At 35.5% G+C, this 22,277-nt stretch overlaps 1 protein-coding gene and 1 non-coding gene across 2 annotated transcripts; one reads left to right on the top strand and one right to left on the bottom strand.

Annotated features, from left to right (window-relative positions):
• Positions 1-102: 102 nt before the first annotated feature.
• LOC102625798 (probable alpha-amylase 2) lies at positions 103-5,361 on the bottom strand. The gene is made up of 13 exons (XM_006473673.4): positions 4,793-5,361; positions 4,631-4,707; positions 4,476-4,509; positions 4,106-4,143; positions 3,706-3,832; positions 3,380-3,606; positions 2,615-2,760; positions 2,412-2,524; positions 1,881-1,969; positions 1,587-1,709; positions 1,059-1,094; positions 655-753; positions 103-526 (listed from the first exon to the last, which is right to left on the bottom strand). Exons 2-13 carry the CDS (start codon positions 4,646-4,648, stop codon positions 335-337), a joined length of 1,242 nt encoding a protein of 413 aa, XP_006473736.1. The 5' UTR covers positions 4,649-4,707; positions 4,793-5,361; the 3' UTR covers positions 103-334.
• Positions 5,362-21,885: 16,524 nt separating this feature from the next.
• Positions 21,886-21,989, top strand: LOC127902882 (small nucleolar RNA R71). The gene has a single exon (XR_008055518.1). It is a non-coding gene; the product is annotated as a small nucleolar RNA R71 (small nucleolar RNA).
• The last annotated feature ends 288 nt before the right edge of the window (positions 21,990-22,277 follow it).

Here is a 22,277-nt window from a genome sequence, read left to right as displayed (position 1 = left end):
CAAAATGTTTGGTAAACTTGATCTTATCAACATTTTTATGACTTCAATGCCTTCGTACCAAATATAACCTAAGTTTGTGGGTTCCAAGCTAGAGCACCAAAATATCAAACAAAGGCATAGTTTAATTGCAAAACTTAATCAAAGCAATAGGCCAGCTGATACTAGATCAAGTATATATTAGGCTATGCGGTAGAAATAAGTAACAACAATTCTCAGAAGAAAAATTGGAGCTCGGGGACTTTATTTATGCATCATAAATACCTACGGAGATTCACCCCCCGACCTGGCACCTCGAGCGGGGTAAAGAGAAGATAACGTAGCCCAGCGAGTATTATCATTTATGCCATACTGCATACTTATGACCTGAGGTTGCTAGTGTCCATTCTTTGCCAGCCGGGCACCATGAACCATCCCCAATTTTCATGCAGACTTTGTCCCCAATTATTGCAGAGTAGAGATTTGATTGGGCCTCCAGAATTTTGATAGATGATCGGCTATGAATGTCTTGCTGCCTTCGAACATCCATCTGCAGCATATTTAAGATCCTTTAGTAAAACTTCTCAAAAAAAAAAGATCCTTTAGTAAAAAGAAGTTTTTCTCAAAAGACCAATTGTATAGTTGAACTAATACAAATTCAGCCATTGATCATCATACCAGTTTAACAATTTGGTTATGAATAGAGTCACCCCAATCATAGAAGTGATCATAGAATACTGATGGTATGCCTGGATGCATGAGTATGTATGCGTAACCCTGCAGGACAACACGGAGTCCTGAAGTCAGAGATAATAACTAAACAAAAGAGCGACCCTGGTCACTGAAGAAAATATTTCAAATATGCAATTGGTACATGCAGGAATTTATGTTACAAATAATTTTCAGCAATGAATAAAGATCACAACAAGATATGGAAAAATAGAAATGATCCTCTCAATGGAATGATCATAGGATCATGGTCATCTTAAATGGGATACAGACCACAGTTTAAGACAAATCCTAGTGTGCAAATCATTTAAACTTAGGATAAGAAAAGACATGAAAAATTCAATATGACATACCTCCATAATATGATTTGAGGGGAATGGCCAATGGGCCTGTCAAAATAAAGCAACAACTGAGTAAGTAGGTAATGTATTTCCATTATATGATAAAATATTGATATCCACAATTATTCGTGATCCACAACATACACATACATAGACGCTAAAAGATAATATTAAGCATAAGTTAGGATTGTAAGGAATCAAATCAGGAATGGGCCCAGAACTGTCCAACCAAACAGCACCAGTAAATATCCAATCTGGACTTCAGAGAAAGTGTTCAAAGAAACAGTACGCTTTCTCCAAAGGAAACTACTAAACACACCAAAATCATCACCTCACTTACTAAGGATGGAAATTCATGCCGGCCGGTCCCATGTTTATGAACTGGAAAACATGGGACCACAAAAATAATGGGTCAAATTGCCCTGAAATACACTCCACGAATAAACATGATCCAATAACCTATCCAGTTTACGCACATAGACACAATCACAGCCTCTGAAAAGTATCCTGTTACCATTTGAGTCTGTAGTCATGTGGTACCTGTGTTGAGCCTGTGTCATGGTTGTCAAGGAATGTGACAGCCCTTGAAGGCCACCATCCCATTACACCTGGAGGCTTCCCTTGAGCATCACGCAGACGCCAGAATTGTCCCTTAACAGCTTCCTAAATTTAATAAAATCATGAATATATATATTAACAGAAACTGAGATCTCTGTGAAAAAAACATAATACCATGGAGCAGTGAACATGGCAAGATATGATCTTAGAACAAAAGTAGGAATACCACAGGAATGCTTGCTACATGTTTCAACATATACTGTCCTTGGAAAATACCTGGAGGATTCCTTTTGTTGTGAAGTCAAATGCAGCTGAAAGCTGTCCGGTGCCATCGATCCAATTGATAATCCTTTGTCTATGGCTATCTGCAAATTGGTTTGTGACCAAATGGAAATGACGTAAGCATGCCAATAAAGCATAGTAAGCAGATGAGATTGAAACATCAATTGCTCGACATCAGGATCACATCACTCAGATAATAGTATGAGAAACACAGCTAGCCCTTCAAAACTGAAAAAAAGGAGAGCAGCTAGTTGAATAATTCAGATAATTTAAGCAAATTTACAATTATTCAGTGATTTTGCTTCTCTATCCCAGAGAAAACCACATGAAGTAGTGTTAGTTCCAAGTCCCCAATCCGGTGTGCAACTTTACATTGCGCAAAAATCTGTAAAAGCAATTTCTTACTGATAAACATTTTGAATATCCATGTTGCATGTTAGATTTTTAGTTCAAAATTCAGCCTACTTTGTTTTAAGAAGTGCACCCTCCTTTATTTGGTGCGTGACAAATATAGATGGTGAATACCTTGGTTGTAATCCAGGCCATGACTGTTGTAGTTGCAAGAGTCCCAGTACTCCCCAACAGAAAATATTGGCCTTGCTCCTTCAATGTATTCTTTCACATATTTTGCTGAGTAACTAGTAAGAGCATGACAAAAACATAAAGAATAAGATACAAATAGAACCAATTAGAGACCCTTTGTAGTTTACAGGTGTAGAATAACTTACCCTCTTGCAAAATCAAAACGAAAATCTTGAAAGCCCACAGTGTTGCGTAACCACCGCAGCCATGCTATAATGTCTTTCCGTACAAAGTGTTGGGTATGGTCAATATTTGGAACACCATGAAAGTTGTCCCCAGTGCTTCCATTACCCTGGAATTTAATTCAGAGGTAAAGAACCATTAAGTTTAAGGCCAACTCATCAAATGAAGTACACAATAAACCTCACATGCAACCAAGAAGAGCATTTCAGCTTCAATCTTGTAACACACAGACTTAAAGCAAAGGAGGAGGGAGGGTGGAGAGGGTTGAGAGAGAGAAAGAATGACAAGAAAGACAATTTAGTCAATGTCTCTCCCCGAAGAAGATGAAGTCCCAACATAAATACTATTAAGCTCATACAAGATATTATCTCAGGAAACATGCTAAAACAATCCTACCATCATATTAATCAACAACAATGACCCAACGGAGATCTATAAGGCCACACAAGACACTATTTCAGCAAAAATGCTATTACTGCACCAGCATCATATCACTCATCAACAAAGAATTCCATTTTGAAAATGAAAGAACTAAAATTTAAAATAAAAAGGAAGACAATCACAATGCACCTTCCAGCAAATTTATTCAAGTTATTTACAGAAAGTGAATTAGCATATTCTCTAAATTATAGAACAATAAGCAGGCAAATTATCTCTTACAAACATAGTATATGTGGCATCAAAGGATTACTATAATAAATTGACTATTTAATTAATAGCATCCTCACCAAACCACCGGTACAAGATGTAACTGCATGTTCATCCCATGATAATGGTATCCCATCATAACGATTATACTTTCCACCATGCCCTTGGGTAGTACCAACACGATGATTGATAACTATGTCAGCCATTGCCCTGACTTTGTGCTGTTTCATTTTATGAAGTAAAGCTTTTAACAGGTGTTCAGAGCCATATGAAGAATTAAGGGAATAAAGGTTCTGTGGTAGGTAACCTGCAAGGGAATATAGTAAAACATAAAAAGGCCAGAAGCAAAAAGAAATGCCAAAGCTGATGGATCAACTCAAACTTGGAAGAATTATTTTCCTCTAACCTTCAGGTGCAAAGGAATGAGTTGCAGGAGGCAACCACACTGATGTGAACCCAGATTTTGAAATGTCGGGAACTTTCCTTTCTAAATTTCTCCACCAATCATGTTTGCAAGACTCCCAATTGAAACCCTGATGGGAAAAATTTCAGACAGATTTACAGTCAGTGTCTAAAGTTTTAGCAGTTGAACTTCAGATATTGTATGAACTGTTCTGTGTAACATTCCTAATACAACTATTACATGCAAGTTAGAACTTCGATCCCATTCTGGACAATACGAAGCACATTAGCATATATAATCTTTGCTATAAGACTGTAGAAACAACATATGGAAGATCATACGCCACAATGAAACTGACAATGTTTTCATATTTGCTGTAGACATTAAGGATTAATAAATTTACCTGAAACAGAATTTCTCGTCCATTGCGTATAACCGCACCTATAATTAAATCCAAAAGAATCCATTAGAAGAATGAGATCCATACATTTTCATTGGCAACCACTGCTCAATGCATAATTTGGAAGTTTACGTATCTTCACTGTATCACAAAGAAAAAAAGAAAAAAGAAAAAAAAACAACTTGAAATCATTTGATATGCTTCACCAAAATGACCTTGACAGCCTAAGAAAGTATAAATAAAATTGAGTTCCTATCATTAATTTTCCTCTCAGATATGGGCACCTCGAGTTGGTGAATATGCTCAAATAATCAAGCTTTCAAATATATCAAGCACAAACTGAAAAAACAGGAAAAAAAAAAAAATGACGTACCAAGATCAGTTTGCTGGTTAGTTTCATCAAAACCCTGTATTTAAATAAAAACATAAGGTTTCTCAAAAAAATTAAAAAATAATAATAAAACGTAAGGTTAGATAATAATAGGGAACAAGCTCACTAGAGTCTGGAATTAAAACAAAAAATAAAACCTTGCTCGTGTAATCCATATCAACTCAAGGGGTAGCCGTCTGACGCTGGATCGCAGGAAATAAAGCACCGAGATAATCTGCGACAATAAAATAAATACATAAATAAAAATAATAATCAACAAAGCCTAGGGAGGTTGGAAGTGAACGAGAAGAACGGCTTACCAAAAAAGTAAGTTGGGATCGCAGCGTAGGTTAGCGCTAATACGTTAGCCGATATAAATAGTCATAGAGATGGAAGAAGTGGCGGGCGGAGTCCACATGAATGGAATCAGAATCACAAAGTTTCATCCATGAAATGAAAAGGCGATAAAGAGAGAGAATATTAGATTCTTGAAAAATGGACGAATCGATTACGCATCCAAAATGAGCGAATCTGACAAGTAAAGAGGGTGGAGAATGAAGAGAAAGGGAATCGACTTTTGGAATGGGCGGCATTTCTTTCAACGGCAAATGCAGCCAGCTGCTCGCACGAAATTATTTCTAATTGGACGCCGTTTGAACCGATTTGTACGGTCGAGATTTAAAAGCAGGGGTCTTTTCGAACAATAACAATGGAACGGTTCAAAGTAGCGGAGGGGTATCCATCTAGACCAGCTATCATGTTCCCTGCGAGTGATTGCGCGGGACACCGAGTGTTGCAATGTTGTTCGTTAAGATGCGACTTCAACGGTGTTTGTTACTTTCTTTTTTTCCCTCCATGTGGAAAGTTTTAGAATACTACTTTTGTTTAGGTGAAGGAAGGGGGCACAACTCATACATTTGAACGCGCACAAAATTAGCCCAAAACCATCCGAAATACTTTCAAGGAAAAAAAAAAATTAAAAAAATTGCAGAAAATGAGAAGATCAACAAAGAAAAAGTAGTATCCTCAAATCACAAGGGACAGTGATAACGAAGGCATTCAACTCTCAGGTCTCCCATTACCTAATAAATTAAAATCTTTGAGTACTTCATATACCTCTACCAAACAGCAAAAATGAATAAATAAACAAACTACAGCAAACAGAGGGACTATAGTTATATGTAAGTAGCAGCCAAATGGAAGTAGCCACATCATCATAATCAAAATAATGGGTTATGGAGTTGAAAATTGGGAGAATAGGCGAATCTAAGTGTCGCCATAATTTGTAGGTTATGAGGTTGGTTACCCAAAAAAAGAAAATTATAAATAAATATATATATATATATTAGTTTTCTAGTCTGGGATTATAAAGTGCGGGAAACGTCCGGAAAAACTTTAAAATCGCGGGATTTTAAAGACTTAAAACTTAAAGCGCTTAAATCACACGGTTTATGCGTTTTCTCGTACATTCCCACACTTTAAAATTTTGGATTGGAACATTTCTACGAAACAAAAATCCTTATAACCCCCACTTCAATTTATTTTATTCCTCAATTTAATAGATAAAATATAATTTTATGTATTAAAATTAATTATTTTTCCAAAAAATTTTACCCAAAAAAATAACGCTAAATCCAAATTGTTAGTAGGGATGGCAATTGGTGCAATCGGGTTTGGGCTTGGCCAAGCCCGATTCCGACTCGATCGTTAAAATTGAAAGTTTGACCCGATTCAGGTCAAGTCGGGTCGAGTTTTTTAAAGCCTACACAATACTTTCTTTCACATCTTACATATTTTGTTTTATTTTGTAAGATTTTGCTTTACTTTGTCCAATTTTGTTTTATTTATTAATGATGTGAAATAAAATTGCTTTGTTCTAAAACCATTATATATTTATATGTCCATAATTTTTCATAAAAAAGAACAAAAAAATAATGTCTTGTACAAATACAAACTCACAATTCCACAATTCAATTCCACAACTCAACATAAAAAAAAATATCCATAATTTTTCTCATATGTATGGCACCCAAAATTACTCTTTCACATATACATACATGTATATATTTCCTCCATAAAATTAAAAAGCCATAATTTTTCATAATGCTTTTTAATTTAGGGTCGAGTCGAGTCGGCTAGGGCCCAAACCCTAACTCGAATTTGATCGGACCTTAATTTTTTGGCCCAACCCAACCCGAAAACTGAAAATTCAAGCCAAACCCAAAAAATTTCGGGTCAGGGGAATCAGGCTAAAATTCGGGCCGAGTCAAATTGTCATTCCTAATTGTTACCAAAGTATAAGCCTCTTGGGTGCTGCCCTACACTCAAAATAAATGTAGAATGTAGAAAATAATTGCAAATTTTCAACCACGTTTAAAGCCTCGTTTGAGGTAGCTATGGGTCTGAGTCTCTAATTCTAATCGTCTAATGGAAAATGGTTATGTTTTTGGGTGCTCTATACTAGGAATCCTCGGATACCTACTTCATTTTTACAATTATAACTATTATTACAGTTAAAAGTTTGTCTACACTTGTCTCAATTATAATGCATCTGAAGCCTGGTTAAAAAATTTACTCCAAAGAATTTGCCAAATTCTTTAAGATTACATAATAAAACATAATTATCTTTTTATTAAAATATTAAGATTATAATAAGACCTTTAAAAAAGTGTGATGGTTTATTTAATAATTTCCTTATCAAGAGTAACCCCCTATTTGCTTTCAAAAGTTGTCAAAATTAAAATAATAATAATAATAAAATAAACAGATTTTACAAAATTTATCGAACACTAACTTTTGTAAAAAAAATTTGAAACAAGCAGCTTCTTGAATTTCAACCCCAATCACAAATGGAGTCCATTTACTAGCTTATAAATCTATCCAATTAATGAATGACACATAACAATCAAAACTTAAGTTGAGACTCAGTTGTGGAGATTCGAAACACTATTGGCTTATATATAATAAGAAAAACTTTACTCCTTCATCCACATGTGAAGTCTTGAAATCTTGATCTCATGATCGGGCAATTAGATGTAAACCACTAGACAAAGATATAGAAATTTTAAATTCGAGTATATATATATATATATATATTTGATTGTAAGAAGTAATATCTAACTTTTATCGAAATAGAAAATGACTGAATTAAAAAGTAATCTTATCCTTTGAAAGTATTTTTATTAAATATACTAGTTTCATATTTATATAAAATTTAATCTCTCTCTGGACGTGTCTTTCTTGTTTCCTCTTTGTAATTATCTTCTATTTTTTATTTTAATTTTGAACATTGATTGTTTTTTTCTCTTAACAAACTAAATACATTAGTTATAGAAAATAATTAAGAAGTTCTAGAGGTTTTGTTAAACCAAATTACAAAAGGCAATCTACGAAAAATATAGGCCTAATAAAAATTTTCACAAAAAAAAATCTAGATCTATTCTTTGTAAAAAATAGCCTAGACACTTACAAAATATTTCAAAGTAAAATGCTCAAACGACGAGTTTTCAACAAAATATCAAAGGCATGATTCTAGAAAGAGAGACTTAGGTATATTATTTACAAAAAAAAAAAAAAACTTGTGCACTTAGAAAATTTTTGTAAATAAAATGCCTAAACTGCAAGTTTTCGATAACACGTCAAAAGTGTAATTCTAAAAAGAAAGGGTTAGGTCAATTCCTTATAAAAAATAACTAAAACACTCATAAAATTTTCCTAAGCAAAATACCTAAAGAGCGAGAGTTTGACAAAGCGCTAAAGGCGTGATTAAAAAAAAAACTTAGATTCATTTTTTTTTTATAGAATGACCTAAGTTCTCTTTAGAAAGAAAGATTTAGATCCATTCTTTGCAAAGAATGAACTTAGAAAATATTTTTAAGTAAAGTTTATGAGCAAACAGATATTTTACGAAATACGCCTATGAACAAATAAACATACATAAAATGAACTTATAAGCTAACAAATATTCTATGGAATGCGTCTATAGGCAAATATACATTCTACATATTGCGCTTATGGACAATTAAACGTTTTACGGAATGTGCCTACAGACAATATACACTATGTGGACTGTGCCTATGAGCTAACAAACATTCTACGGAATGTGCCTACAGACAAATAAATATCTACAGAATAAGTATATTGGCCAATAGACATTCTATAGAATGAACCTATGGGCCAACAAACATTATACAAAATGCACCCAAGGGAAATAAATAATCTATGAAATGAGCCTAAAGGTTAACAAATATTTTACGAAATGTGCTTATGGGCAAAAACTTTATAAAATTAACTTATCGTTGAAATGTTACAAAATCAATCTTTTTTGTGAAGAATCACCATAAATACTGAATTCAAGCTCAAGTCCATTGAATGTCAAGGGCCTAAAATCAAGACAAATGTCAAAACAAGACTTGTCATGGACATGCATTGACATATATTGATAGGTATCGTCATGCATAGGCTTTGTGGACACATGTTTCAATGATACTGCCACTTGAATGATAACTCTTCCACCTTATTCTTCAAATGTCCAAACAAGACTTGTTATAAATAAGTCTTGATACATATTGAAAGGTGATTTTATACATGGGCCTTGTGGACACATGTCATGATAACTCCTCCACCTCATTCTTCAAGTTACCTATATAAAGGTTAATCCTCACACATTTGAAGATAAGAGGAAAAAATCATAAAATGAGTCCATCTCACTCTAGGTTTTCTCTCTACATAAATTGAGTAAAAAGAACTCACTTAAGGGTCAAAGGGTTATCGCCGGCATGTCAGCTCCTTTTGACAATTATTTCTTTTTGTAGAACAATTAACTAAAAGAAGATACGTGATTTGAAACACTCGTCTCAAAGAGAAAAATAAACCACAAAACTTGATTTATAGAAAGTCTAAACACAAATCAATCATTGTATATTAAGCAAAAATTTGTATCAACAAGTTTGTACATCAAAAGAATTCATCTTTATTTTTCAATTTGTTATTGAAATTGATTGAGACCGAGTAAGAAAGATCTTGAGAAGTATTCAAAGTTTACCGCAAAGTTGATATAGGGTAATTCTAGGTGTGATTTCAATTTATTTTTTAAAATTAATATTCATGTGAACTACCATTTCTTTGTAAAAATTTGATTCTATTTCTATGTATTGAAAACAAATAAAAAGAATATAAATTAATTAAATTAGGATCCCAATACATACGTACATACACACACACACACAAAACTGACACGCTGTTAAGCCATGAGTTAACTTTCAATACATTATAAAACCGTGTAGTTTTATAACATTCATACTGACTCTATTAAATTGCATTGCTTAAAAAAGTCTCCACATGAAAAAAAAAATGAGGGCGCCTGCACTAGGAAAAGAAATATATATTACTTGATTTAATTCTTAAAATTTCACATCACAATCATTGAGAATGAGTAAAATTTGACATGATTTGTTTACTCGACACCAATATGACACAAATAAATAAGGTTGGGTCATTAAATTTGACAATATTAATATTAAATGATCTGTGTCTGGGTTAACACGATTTTTTCTTTGTCGGTTAGGGCTCAAATTCTTGATCCATTTATTCAGTTAATGACATAATTATTTGTAAAGAATGAACATTTATATAATTGTTCTGTTTTATAAAATTTTATATAGATTTAAAATTTAAATAGTATAAATGTATAATATTTAGTAGATATGTATATTTTATAATATTAATATATAATTTTTATGAATAAAAAGTCAGAGTAGCAACAGCATCCTGGATTGGATTGTTGAACTCATCAAGAATATGGACTCCATTTTCATCGACTTGAATGGAATTTAGAATGTCTAATTGTTGTTGATTAGTGAGAAGATGATCCCACCAACCTTTTAATTGACCAGTAAAACCGGCAATGAGGATTTCTGATATAGCACGATCAGAAGTTCCTGCTTGGGTTTTATAGGCATTGGCTGCCATTGTCATTTGTTGCAACAATCCTAGGATATTGTATTCGGACATACCGTCAATATTCTACTCATAGACTGAAGATGCATTGTATCGGGATTGATTTAATGCACTTGGTCTATTATCTATTGCTAGATCCTTTTGGTATCAGAGCCGCGGGGAGGAAAGTGTTTTATTGTTTAGAGTTTTCGTGTTTTAAAATCTTGTGTTTTATTTTGAAGTTTTGTTTTTGTGGTGAATTTTTACTGGTTGTAAGTCCCGTTTTAGGATAAGGATTCCGCTGAGGGCTGTAAATCCATACCTGTAGCCATTCTAACCAAACCAAAAATAGACCATAAGGTCTTGACCATGGACCCTCTACTCGGTAGAACATCGTCCTTTTCTAGCTCTTCTTCCGGGAAGACTAGTGATTCAAAGCATGTTGTGAGTTCAGAAGAATTCGTTATCGAGAACTTTGATAAAACAATTGATTGTTGGGAACTTCCAAAAATTTCCAAAGAAAAGATTTACAAAACAAAAATGCTTGATATTTTAAAACATGATTATATTATAAAGACTGAAGAACGTGACATAACTCTTTCAGAGCCTTTTGAAACAATTTATTTGTTTTCAGAAAAATCTTTAAAGAAATTAAAAGAAAAGAATTTTAAATATATTCACATTGGTCTTATCCAAGTCGGAATAAAGCCTTTAACAAAAGAAGGTCTAGACACTTCTATTTTAGCTATCTTAAGAGATGGGCGATTCATCTCTTTTGATGATTCATTACTAAGTAGCATCGAATCTAGTCTCTGTAAAGGTCCAATTTCTTTTGATTGTTATCCTAATATAACAATTTCTCTTAAAGACAAAAATATTTTAAAAAGCATGATTTTACAAATCAAAACCCATAATTATAATATGGTCAAAGGGTCTATCCCAGTTGCTTTAATTTTTAAAATCTCATACAAAGCTATGGTCTCTGCGTTCAGTACGCAACACAAATTCCAGTCAAAAAGAGATGAAACTCTCCTCTTGCAGACTGACTTGTCTAAAGCAAACACTGTCATTCCAAAGCCAATCCAATGGAAAGATATCAATCTTCCAGAGGAATGGATTCTTGAAGGAGCCGCCCCACCGGCGATTCCGAAACAACTTGAGCCAAATACAGAGTTACAAAATGTGACTCAGTATTCCGATGGTAAAGTCAAACTATCATTCAGAAGGTCCACCTCATCCAGATTTTCTGATAAAGAGTCGTGCTCAAGCATTCCTTCACTAGAAAGAAAATTCACGAAAATACCCTATGTTATAAATCTCCATTTTCAAAATACTAAGAGTCAACCTAGGTTTTCTACTTCAGATATACCTAGTACCTCCATTCGATCAGTTGATTACACCACTAGCGTTCCTCATCCGATCTACACTAGTAATTGTTGTGCAAATTTTAATGTACTCGCAAGCGCACGAATCTATTATAGTATAGATCAATGGTGACGAGTGTCGATCCCACGAGGAGGTGGATTTTAATTGTGTAGAATTAATTTTGTGAATGAGTGATTGGATTTGTGGTGGAAATGATTTGGAATATGCTACAACTTAAATTAAAATGGCGAGAATAAATTCTAAAATTGGTATTGAAATGGTGAGAATAAATTGAAGAGAATTCTATTGAAATGACGTACTTGGGTATCTGGATCCGTATCAACATGCATCATGGGCTAAATAATCCGTATTAATGCCAATTAAATCATGAGGGGGGAATCTACACCTCATGAACCACGCTCTAATCAATATGGTGCTAAGGGCTTATCGTGCCAAATAATAATAACCTTATACTAGAAAGCCGGTGTAACCAAGGCGGTATCTAGACAAGATTAGTATTATTTGTCGACGAGAAGTCAAAACATCCACAAAAACTAGAGGGGAAGAGAAAATAAATTTACCAAATTAAGCCCATGACACATGTTGAGACTTCACCTTCAACCCAAGCTTGAAAGAAAATTAGCCACTCATAATTGAACTAGGGGCAAAATGGGAATTTATTAAAATACGAAGAAAATACAAGATGGAGAGGGAATTACAGAAAACAGAGTCCAAAAATGGATTCAGAGATATCAAATTAGGGGGGGGAGGCCCCCTTTTTATAGATACATGGAGTAAATCATGGCCATCGGATTAAAAACAGTTTGGACGCTCAGGATTGCGCCACGTCATCAGTCAACAGTCCACGGTTTGACCACGCGGATGAACAGTAACACGGTTTGACCCGGATGAACAGTAACGCGGTTTGGTTGAAAATAATCCTGTGTGATGCATGCACTGTACGCGAGATTTTTCGTCCACTGATATGCTGCCACGTCACCATCAACAGTACATAAGAATTTTAGTCCAACAGGATCGTGACACCTCATCAGTCAATGCCACATCATCGGTCAATGCCACGTCATCATCCGTCTATGTGAACAGTGTCGTGAACAGTAACGTATACAGTACCGTACACGTGAATAGTACCGTACATGTGAATAGTGCCATTTTTCCTTTTATGCTCCTCCTAATGTTTTCGACCGTCCTGAGTTCAAAAGTGATGTCCGTTTTGCCGTCTGATCTCTCCTTTATTGTGAAATGACTATAATGCCCCTAAAATACATAAAATACTTAATTAAAATAAAACACATGTAATTAAATCACAAGAAGGTTAAATATATAAAAGTAAGGGTTGTTAGTAAGACTTAAAATGTAAAATGACGGTTTTCTCCTTTATAAATATGCATTTTCTAACACTCAACACACCCCTCAACCAGCTTATTGCTAGTCCCTAGCAAATGAAGCGAAAACAAAATTCAAATTCAAAATAATTTTTTTTTGTTTTAATAGAAACACTCGTATTTATTCCATCAGATTAATGATAGCAATCAAATAAAAGTATAAGCATTATCTCCAGTCTAAAGCAACATCACACCCACATCAACCATCCACATGAATTAGCCCAGTAGACTTTGTTTTAGCTACTCTCAAGAATGACATGTCAAACCCCAAAATCTCACTGGAAGTAGTGACACTCTCACAAATAAATTAATCCCAATAAAAATAGTCACTCCAATGAATGGTAATAGAGAGAGAAAATAATAAAGAAGTGATATCACATGCTCTCACCAAGATGAAATAAATATGCCCTCAGCTTAGAAATAATACGATCTCAAGTCAAATAAAATGTTAGTCAACCCACTTTATTTATCTTTTTTTTTTTTTTTTAATTATGCATCACTACATCTTTTTAGCCCATATAACTAGCTTCTACTTCAAACTATAGTTCCCTAAAATTAAGAAGGACTTTTATTAGGACGAAACGTAGGCTAGGGACATGGCTAACAAAGAAAGGAAATAAGGAAAACAAAGTATATGTTTAAGAAAAAGGAAAGGATTTTTTTTTTTTTTTTTTTTTTTTTTTTTGAAGTTGCAAGGTGTATTTTACCTATTGTTGTTATTTTTATTTTTTTGAAACAACAACTTTTTTTTTTTTTTAGCTTTTATTTGTCATAACTTCACTGAACAACATAATTATTTACATTTTCTCAAACATAAATAGGTGATGGAACTTATAAGACATCGGGTAATACTCCAAATCGGAGTGGGTTAAGATGATAAGTTGACAAAGAAAAGGTTTTTTTTTTTTTTTTAAAGGTTCAAAAAGGGTAACTATGGATATTTAATAAAAGGGATGGCTAGAAAGGCTCAAACGGATCAAAGATGGCCTTTCCATCGTCTTTTAGGGCTCTAAATAATTATCCATATCTACTAGTTAGATGGGCCTCCCAATGTAGCAACACACATTTTTTTTTTTTTTTTTTACCATTTTTTTTAAAGGGTTAACTCAAAAGAAATGTAGAGATCGTGTATAAAATAATAAACTGCTAAGCTGTATAGAGAATGGGCAAAAGGGTTACTCTCCAAGAAAATGATAGGCTCAACAACTCACTTGGCACTTATTTATGACATGTTCATTCCTTCAAGCAACTCATATTTGTCTCCGACATCAATATGTAAAGTAGCAAACATAGCGTAACATCACTTAAGACCAAAGATAATACAAATAATAAAATTTGAAATTAATCATGTCATCCAATGTTAAAACAAATAACACAAATTTTTTTTTAACAACATTCTACCCCCCAACCTATTCTAAACATGAAAGAAAAATATGCATGCAGGAATGTGAAAATGATGTAGAAAAATTTATTAGAAAAAGAAATTTTTTTTTTTTAACTAAGAAGATGCGTTTCTAGAGGCACGACACTCCATATTCAGCCATCTTCGACTCAAAAATTAGAAAATATATATTTATAAAGGAGAAAGAGGAAGAAAACAATTTTTTTTTTTAAAACGATGAAGATGCGTTTCTAGAGTAACTACACTCCATATTCAGCCATCTTCAACACAAAACGTTAGCAACAGTTAGTTTCTACAACAAAAAAAATAGTAAAAACTTAACCAAGATTCCACAATTGTCGACTATTCCCTCCCCCCAACCAGAACGAAACATTGTCCTCAATGTTTTAAAGGAAAGAAGTAGAGTTTAGAAGACATCACCTGGGTGGTGCAACACAGAAGAAAATATTTACAGGCGGAGAGTTAAATCTAATTTGTACTTCTTACTGCGGCTACTGTTACCATCATTATTTGGTCGCTCCAACACAAAGGTCCAGGGGTCTGGCTCCGGTTTATAAGCTTGTAACATATCAAGTAGCTCATTAGCAGTGTGAGCACAAATAAAAAGTTTTTTCACATTAGAAGGAATGAAGTAGTTTTTTATTGCATGGTTAAGAAATGCGATAAAGCCATCATAAAAGTTATTGACATTTAACAAACCGATGGGTTTCTGGTGAATGTGTAGATGGGCCCAAGATGCTAGTGTCATAAGTGCCTCTAGTGTTGCAAGATCTCCTGGAAGGAAAACAAAAGCATCAGCATGATTAAGCATTTCAGTTATTCTTTCTTGCATACCTGAGACGACTAACTCTTCTCCAGTTGATGAGTCAGACGAACTGCCCAATGATTTTAGGACTCTTGGGATGATGCCTAACACTTGACTTCCTCTGATAAAAGCTGCTTCGGAGACCATTTTTGATAACCCTCGGTTACCTCCTCCATACACCAGATGTAAATTTCTCGCTGCTATGCTTCGACCAAGATCTATGGCTGCCTCAACGAACTCTTTATGTTTGCCATAGGTAAATCCAGAAAGCACACAAATGTTCTTGAATTGTCTATTGGGAGTAGCTGCCATTGTGATACTTCTCGAAAATAATTTGTGAGTGCTTGACAAAAAAGAAATCACATTTAAGAGTCTTGGTGATAGTGGGTCATGGTTGTGTATGAGGTAATATGTCAGTGTCAAATAACGCGTAAAGCACGTGGCTCGCAAGTCAAAAAGAAAACAGTAAAAGGAAAAAGCAAACAGTAATAAAATTATTAAAGACAATAATGCAAACAATAAGACAATAGTGAAATAAAATAACAATAAAGTAAAAGGATATTTACAGGTAGTTGCGACTGTGGCTCACATCTTCCTCTGGTTTTACGTCCAGAAACGGCTTGAACGCCCTCTATGGGTCGAGGATAGGCTTCCTATCCAGTTTTCTTATAAACTGGCAAACAGGGTCGTTTATAGTCAGATTCCCGAGACTATATCGTGCATGCTCTTTCTGGAATAATGACCATAACTGGAGAATCGCTCCTTGCACATATCCACTGGGATGCGTTTCAAGAGACAAAAGGATATCATCCAATGACTCCTTATTCAAGCCATCCCTAATGAATTGAATCTTATCTTCCCTGTTATCAGACATCATTCCTAAAGAACATGGGTTTTTATTGCAACTCATTCTGGCACACTTATGACAAGCAACAGAAATTCTTCGAGCTCGTCGTTTTCTTGCATAATTTCCTTTACCACAACCAGGCATGTATGCAATAAATTTTGGAGGTAACTCACCTGCCGATCGTACTTTAGCCTCGATTAACCAACGGATGTCAGCAGGTATGTTATTCCTCATGAGTAATCGCATGCGTTCGGACCGAGCTTTATAGATCGTAAGGAGGGCATTCTGAGGAAGTGAAGGGAATCGCTTGTGAAGCTTCGCTAGAATCTCGTTTCTGTCCATACCTTCGCCTCAGAATATCAGTTATTATGGGAAACTGAAGTAACCGACTTGATTGTCACGGAGTACCGTTATCCGCCACTTCACCGGGGTAACAAACTAAAGCACACAAATAGAAAAACAAATTAAAACACACAAAGAAAATTAAAATCGTCCTCTTATTGAATTTACCTCAAGCTCCAACTGGATGTCGTAAACACTTCTCTCAATGTCTCTGAGTTGGTGTTCTAAACCCTCAACATAGGCTACTAACTCTGGTGGTTGTAGAGCCCAAATGCGATGTGTTTTACAAAATTGAATCTGTCTTTTGAGATGAGTTTTGACACGTTGAAGTGGTTTAAGAATGTTCAGGAGGAACGGTCTAAGTATGAGACTCATGATTAAAAATGATAAGAGAAAACTTAATGGTAAAATAAACACACTTATGCAAAAACAATTTCAATTAGCAAAAGAATAATAATAAAAAGAAAGAAAGAAAAATCAAATCAACGAAAAGAAAAAAAAATCAATTCAAATTTGGTGGGTCACTCAAATTTATTTCGGTGTCTTCTTCATGTGGTTGGTACTCTAGATATGGCTTTAATCTTTGACCATTAACTTTAAACGTGACACCATTCTTTGGGTCTTTAATTTCAATTGCCCCATGTGGAAAAACAGTATGAATAATAAATGGGCCAGACCAACGAGAGCGTAACTTACCTGGGAATAGGTGCAAGCGAGAATTGAATAAAAGCACTTTCTGACCTAGAGTGAACGATTTTCTCATAATTTGCTTATCATGGAAGACTTTCATTCGTTGCTTGTAAATCTTGGCATTTTCGTACGCGTCATTGCGAATTTCTTCAAGTTCTGCCAGCTGTAATCTTCTTTCTGAGCTGGCTTGCTGCATGTCAAAATTGAATTTCTTGATGGCCCAATATGCACGATGCTCGAGTTCCACAGGTAGGTGGCAAGCTTTTCCATACACTAGCCTGTAGGGTGACATCCCAATCGGGGTCTTGAAAGCCGTTCTATATGCCCATAAGGCATCATCAAGTCTTAATGACCAATCTTTTCTGTCCGGCCTCACCGTTTTTTCTAATATGTGCTTTATTTCTCGATTGGAGATCTCAACTTGGCCACTGGTTTGCGGATGATACGGGGTCGCCACTTTGTGTGTGATTGAATACTTTGTCAAAAGAGCTTTGAATGCTTTGTTACAAAAGTGGGCACCACCATCACTGATTATCGCTCGTGGGAATCCAAAGCGTGAAACAATGTTGCTCTTCAAAAATGCTATCACCACCTTGTGATCATTGGTCCTACATGGAATTGCTTCTACCCATTTTGATACGTAGTCAACAGCAACCAATATGTATTGATGGCCAAAAGACGGGGGAAAGGGTCCCATGAAGTCGATACCCCATACGTCAAAAATCTCAACCACTAAAATTGGATTTAGTGGCATCATGTTCCTCCGTGTAATGCTCCCCATTCGTTGACACCTATCACATGAAGAACAGAAAGTGTAAGCGTCTCGAAATATAGATGGCCAATAGAAACCACATTGTAAAACTTTAGTCGCTGTTTTCTTAGCACTGAAATGGCCTCCACAAGCTTGTTCATGGCAGAATGAAAGGATATTCTGAATTTCACTTTCTGGGACACATCGTCTAACAATTTGGTCTGCACAATACTTGAATAAATACGGGTCATCCCAAAAGAAATTCTTTATTTCCGCAAAGAATTTGATCTTGTCTTGCTTGGTCCAATGCTCTGGAAGTTTACCTGTAACAAGATAATTAACTATATCAGCATACCAAGGTAATACTTCCACACTCATTAATTGTTCATCTGGAAATGACTCATTTAATGGTAATTGTTCTATTATTGTGTCAAAATGGAGACGAGAGAGATGGTCCGCCACAACATTTTCTGACCCTTTCTTATCTTTGAATTCCAAGTCAAATTCCTGCAAAAGTAACACCCAACGAATTAGTCTAGCTTTTGCATCTTTCTTTGTGAGAAGATATTTAAGAGCAGCATGATCTGTGAACACAATTATTTTACAACCAATGAGATAAGATCGAAATTTTTCTAATGCAAACACTACTGCTAGCATTTCTTTTTCAGTAGTTGAATAGTTCAACTGTGCATCATTTAATGTCATACTAGCATAGTAAATAACATGGGGAATTCGATCAACTCTTTGTCCTAATACTGCTCCTACTGCATAATCAGATGCATCACACATGAGCTCAAATGGTAATTTCCAGTTCGGGGCCTGAATGATGGGTGATGATGTCAACAACTGTTTTAATTTTTCAAACGCCATAAGACATGAATCATTAAAGATAAAAGGTACATCCTTAGCAAGTAAATTGCATAAGGGTCTAGAAACTTTGCTAAAATCTTTAATGAAACGTCTATAGAAACCAGCATGCCCAAGGAAAGATCTTACTTCTCTGACTGTTTTGGGTGGAGGAAGATTAGAAATGAGATCCACCTTGGCTTTGTCAACCTCAATACCTTTGCTCGAAATGATGTGACCGAGAACAATACCTTGTTTTACCATAAAATGGCATTTCTCCCAATTTAAGACCAAGTTCTTCTCAATACATCTCTGCAGAACTAGTGTTAGATGATGTAAACATTGATCAAACGAGTTACCAAAGACAGAAAAATCATCCATAAAGACTTCAAGAAATCGTTCAACCATATCAGAAAAAATGCTTAGCATGCATCGTTGAAATGTAGCAGGTGCATTACATAATCCAAATGGCATTCTTCTATATGCAAATGTGCCAAAAGGGCAAGTGAAAGTAGTTTTCTCTTGATCTTTTGGTGCTATGGGAATCTGATTATATCCTGAGTAGCCATCTAGAAAGCAATAAAATTCATGTCCTGCTAATCTATCAAGCATTTGATCAATAAATGGTAAAGGAAAATGGTCTTTACGTGTGACAGAATTCAACTTTCTATAATCAATGCATACACGCCATCCTGTAATCACTCTAGTGGGTATCAATTCATTATCAGCATTGGTAACTACTGTGACTCCTGACTTTTTAGGGACAACTTGTACAGGACTGACCCATGAACTATCAGAAATGGGGTAAATGATACCTGCATCTAATAGCTTAAGGACTTCAGTTCTAACCACTTCTTTCATATTAGGATTTAACCGACGTTGCATTTCCCTAGTAGATTTAGCATTTTCATCAAGGTGAATGTAATGCATGCAGTCTACTGGATTTATACCTTTGATGTCTGCTATGGTCCATCCTAATGCTCCTTTGTGCTCTTTTAAAACATCCAACAACTTACCTTTTTGTTCGTCATTTAGGGATGATGAGATGATTACCGGCAGAGTACTTTCTTCTCCCAAAAACGCATATTCCAAAGTGTTGGGCAATGGTTTGAGCTCGAGTTTCGGTGGTGATTCTGATGATGGGATGAGTTGCTTCTCTGATGGTGCTAGTTGCTTAACTCTTGACTTCCATTTATTAGTGTCCATAGATGGTGCTGAGTCAAGTAGGGCGTTGACCTCATCGACCGATCTGTCAATATCAAAATCCAAACCAAAGTGAGTTAAACATGTTTGTAAAGGATCATCACTAAGGTTTGAAACAAAAGTATCATCAACTAATGCTTCAATTAAATCCACATCAACAATTCCATCATCTGCACTGTGAGGTTGTTTGGCAATGTTGAAAATGTTTAGCTCCATAGTCATGTTGCCGAAGGACAACTGCATATTTCCGGTCCTGCATTGAATGTGAGCATCCGCAGTTGCCAAGAAAGGTCGGCCTAGAATAATGGGGATGTGCTTCCTTGAATCTTGTATTGGTTGAGTGTCAATTACAATGAAATCAACAGGAAAATAGAACTTGTCTACCTGGATAAGCACGTCCTCCACAATACCACGAGGTATTTTCGTGGACCGATCTGCAAGCTGTAACACCACTGGAGTTGGGTGTAATTCTCCCAGTCCAAGTTTCACGAATACAGAGTAAGGCAACAAATTTACACTAGCTCCTAAATCCAACAAAGCATTCTCAATTGTGTGGTTCCCTATACTACATGAGATAGTGGGGGAGCCTGGATCTTTGCATTTTAAAGGAATTTTATGTTGGAGTATAGAACTAACGTTTTCTGTTAAAAATGCCTTCTTTTGAACATGCATATTTCTCTTTTTAGTACAAAGGTCTTTAAGAAACTTGGCATAAGATGGAACTTGTTTAATAGCATCAAGCAAAGGGATGTTAACACTTACCTGTTTAAAGATTTCAAGAATCTCACCTGTGGATTTTCCCTTTTTTCCTTTAGCTAACCTCTGAGGAAATGGAGCTTTGGGAATGTATTCTCGTGGGTTGGTTTCTTGTTTCTCCTCCGGTGATGAGTCGTCAACATTTACAGGTACAATTTGATTTTCTTTTGTCGCCGGCATCTCCACTTTGTTGTCGACTTCTTTTCCTTTTCGCAAGGTCATGACGGCTTTGACTTCTCCATGTTGCTGTGGTGAACTGGTACTTGCTTCATGCACTCCTTTAGGGTTAGGCACTGGTTGACTTGGAAACTTACCTTTCTCAACGGTCATTGCCAAGGTCTGAACTGAAGAAGCAAGTTGTCCCACCATCTTCTCGAGGCTTGAAACTGATTGAGCTTGTGAGTTGAAACCTGCTCTCAACTCATTTCGTAGTCCATCAATGGTGCGGTTTTGTTGCTCAATCGTGGAGTGAGTAACATTCCTGAAATTCTGGAATGCATCCTCCCATGGTCTAGGTTGAGAGTGGTTCTGGTTTTGATTGTATGGTCTAAATGGGGGCTGAGAGGCTTGAGGATTTTGAGGAATTTGTTGCATTGGTGGAGCTGGAGCTGCTGGTCCATTATGTTGGAATCCTTGAGACCATGAAAAATTGGGGTGGTCTCTCCATCCAGGATTATATGTGTTGGAGTATGGGTTGTAATTTGATGGCTTTCTCATTACACCTATGGTATTGGCTTGATCTGAGTATGAGTCATGGTCATGTGGTTCTGTTGATTTAGCAGTCGATAACGATGCTATTTGTCGAGCAAGACCTTCAACCATCTCCTTGACTTCTTTGATTCCCGAAGTTGACTCGCCAATTTGAACCTCATTTACTCCTTTAATTCTTCTAGTATTCCTGAGTGATCGACTCCGTTGTTGGGAATTATCCGCTTGTCGCTGGAAGAATTCCCAAATCTCGGATGCACTTTTTGACATTAGCTCTCCTCCACTTGTCGCCATTAGCCATTCTTGCACATTTGGCAATAATCCCTCCAAAAAATATTGGCATTGGTGCCATTTCTCGTACCCATGATGTGGACACTTCAAGAGTAGCCCATTGAATCGCTCCCATGTTTCGAAAAATTGCTCGTCCTCTCTCTGGGTAAACTCTGAGATTTCCCTGCGAATAGCATTGGTTTTATGCACTGGGAAATATTTATTCAAAAATTTCGTTACCATTTGTTCCCATGATGAAATGCTATTAGCAGGTAAAGTATTTAACCATGAACGAGCTCTATCTTTTAAAGAAAATGGGAATAATCTAAGTTTAACATCATCATCTGAAAAATTCTCATATTTAAATGTTTGACAAATGGCATGAAAATCATTCAAATGATTATATGGGTCCTCATTTTCTAGGCCATAGAATGTGGGGAGACAATTTAGCACACTAGGTTTTAATTCAAAACTCCTAGC

Source organism: Citrus sinensis, chromosome 5, assembly GCF_022201045.2.
Source record: "Citrus sinensis cultivar Valencia sweet orange chromosome 5, DVS_A1.0, whole genome shotgun sequence".
Lineage (NCBI taxonomy): Eukaryota > Viridiplantae > Streptophyta > Magnoliopsida > Sapindales > Rutaceae > Citrus > Citrus sinensis.
This window is presented reverse-complemented; position numbering and strand designations above follow the sequence as displayed.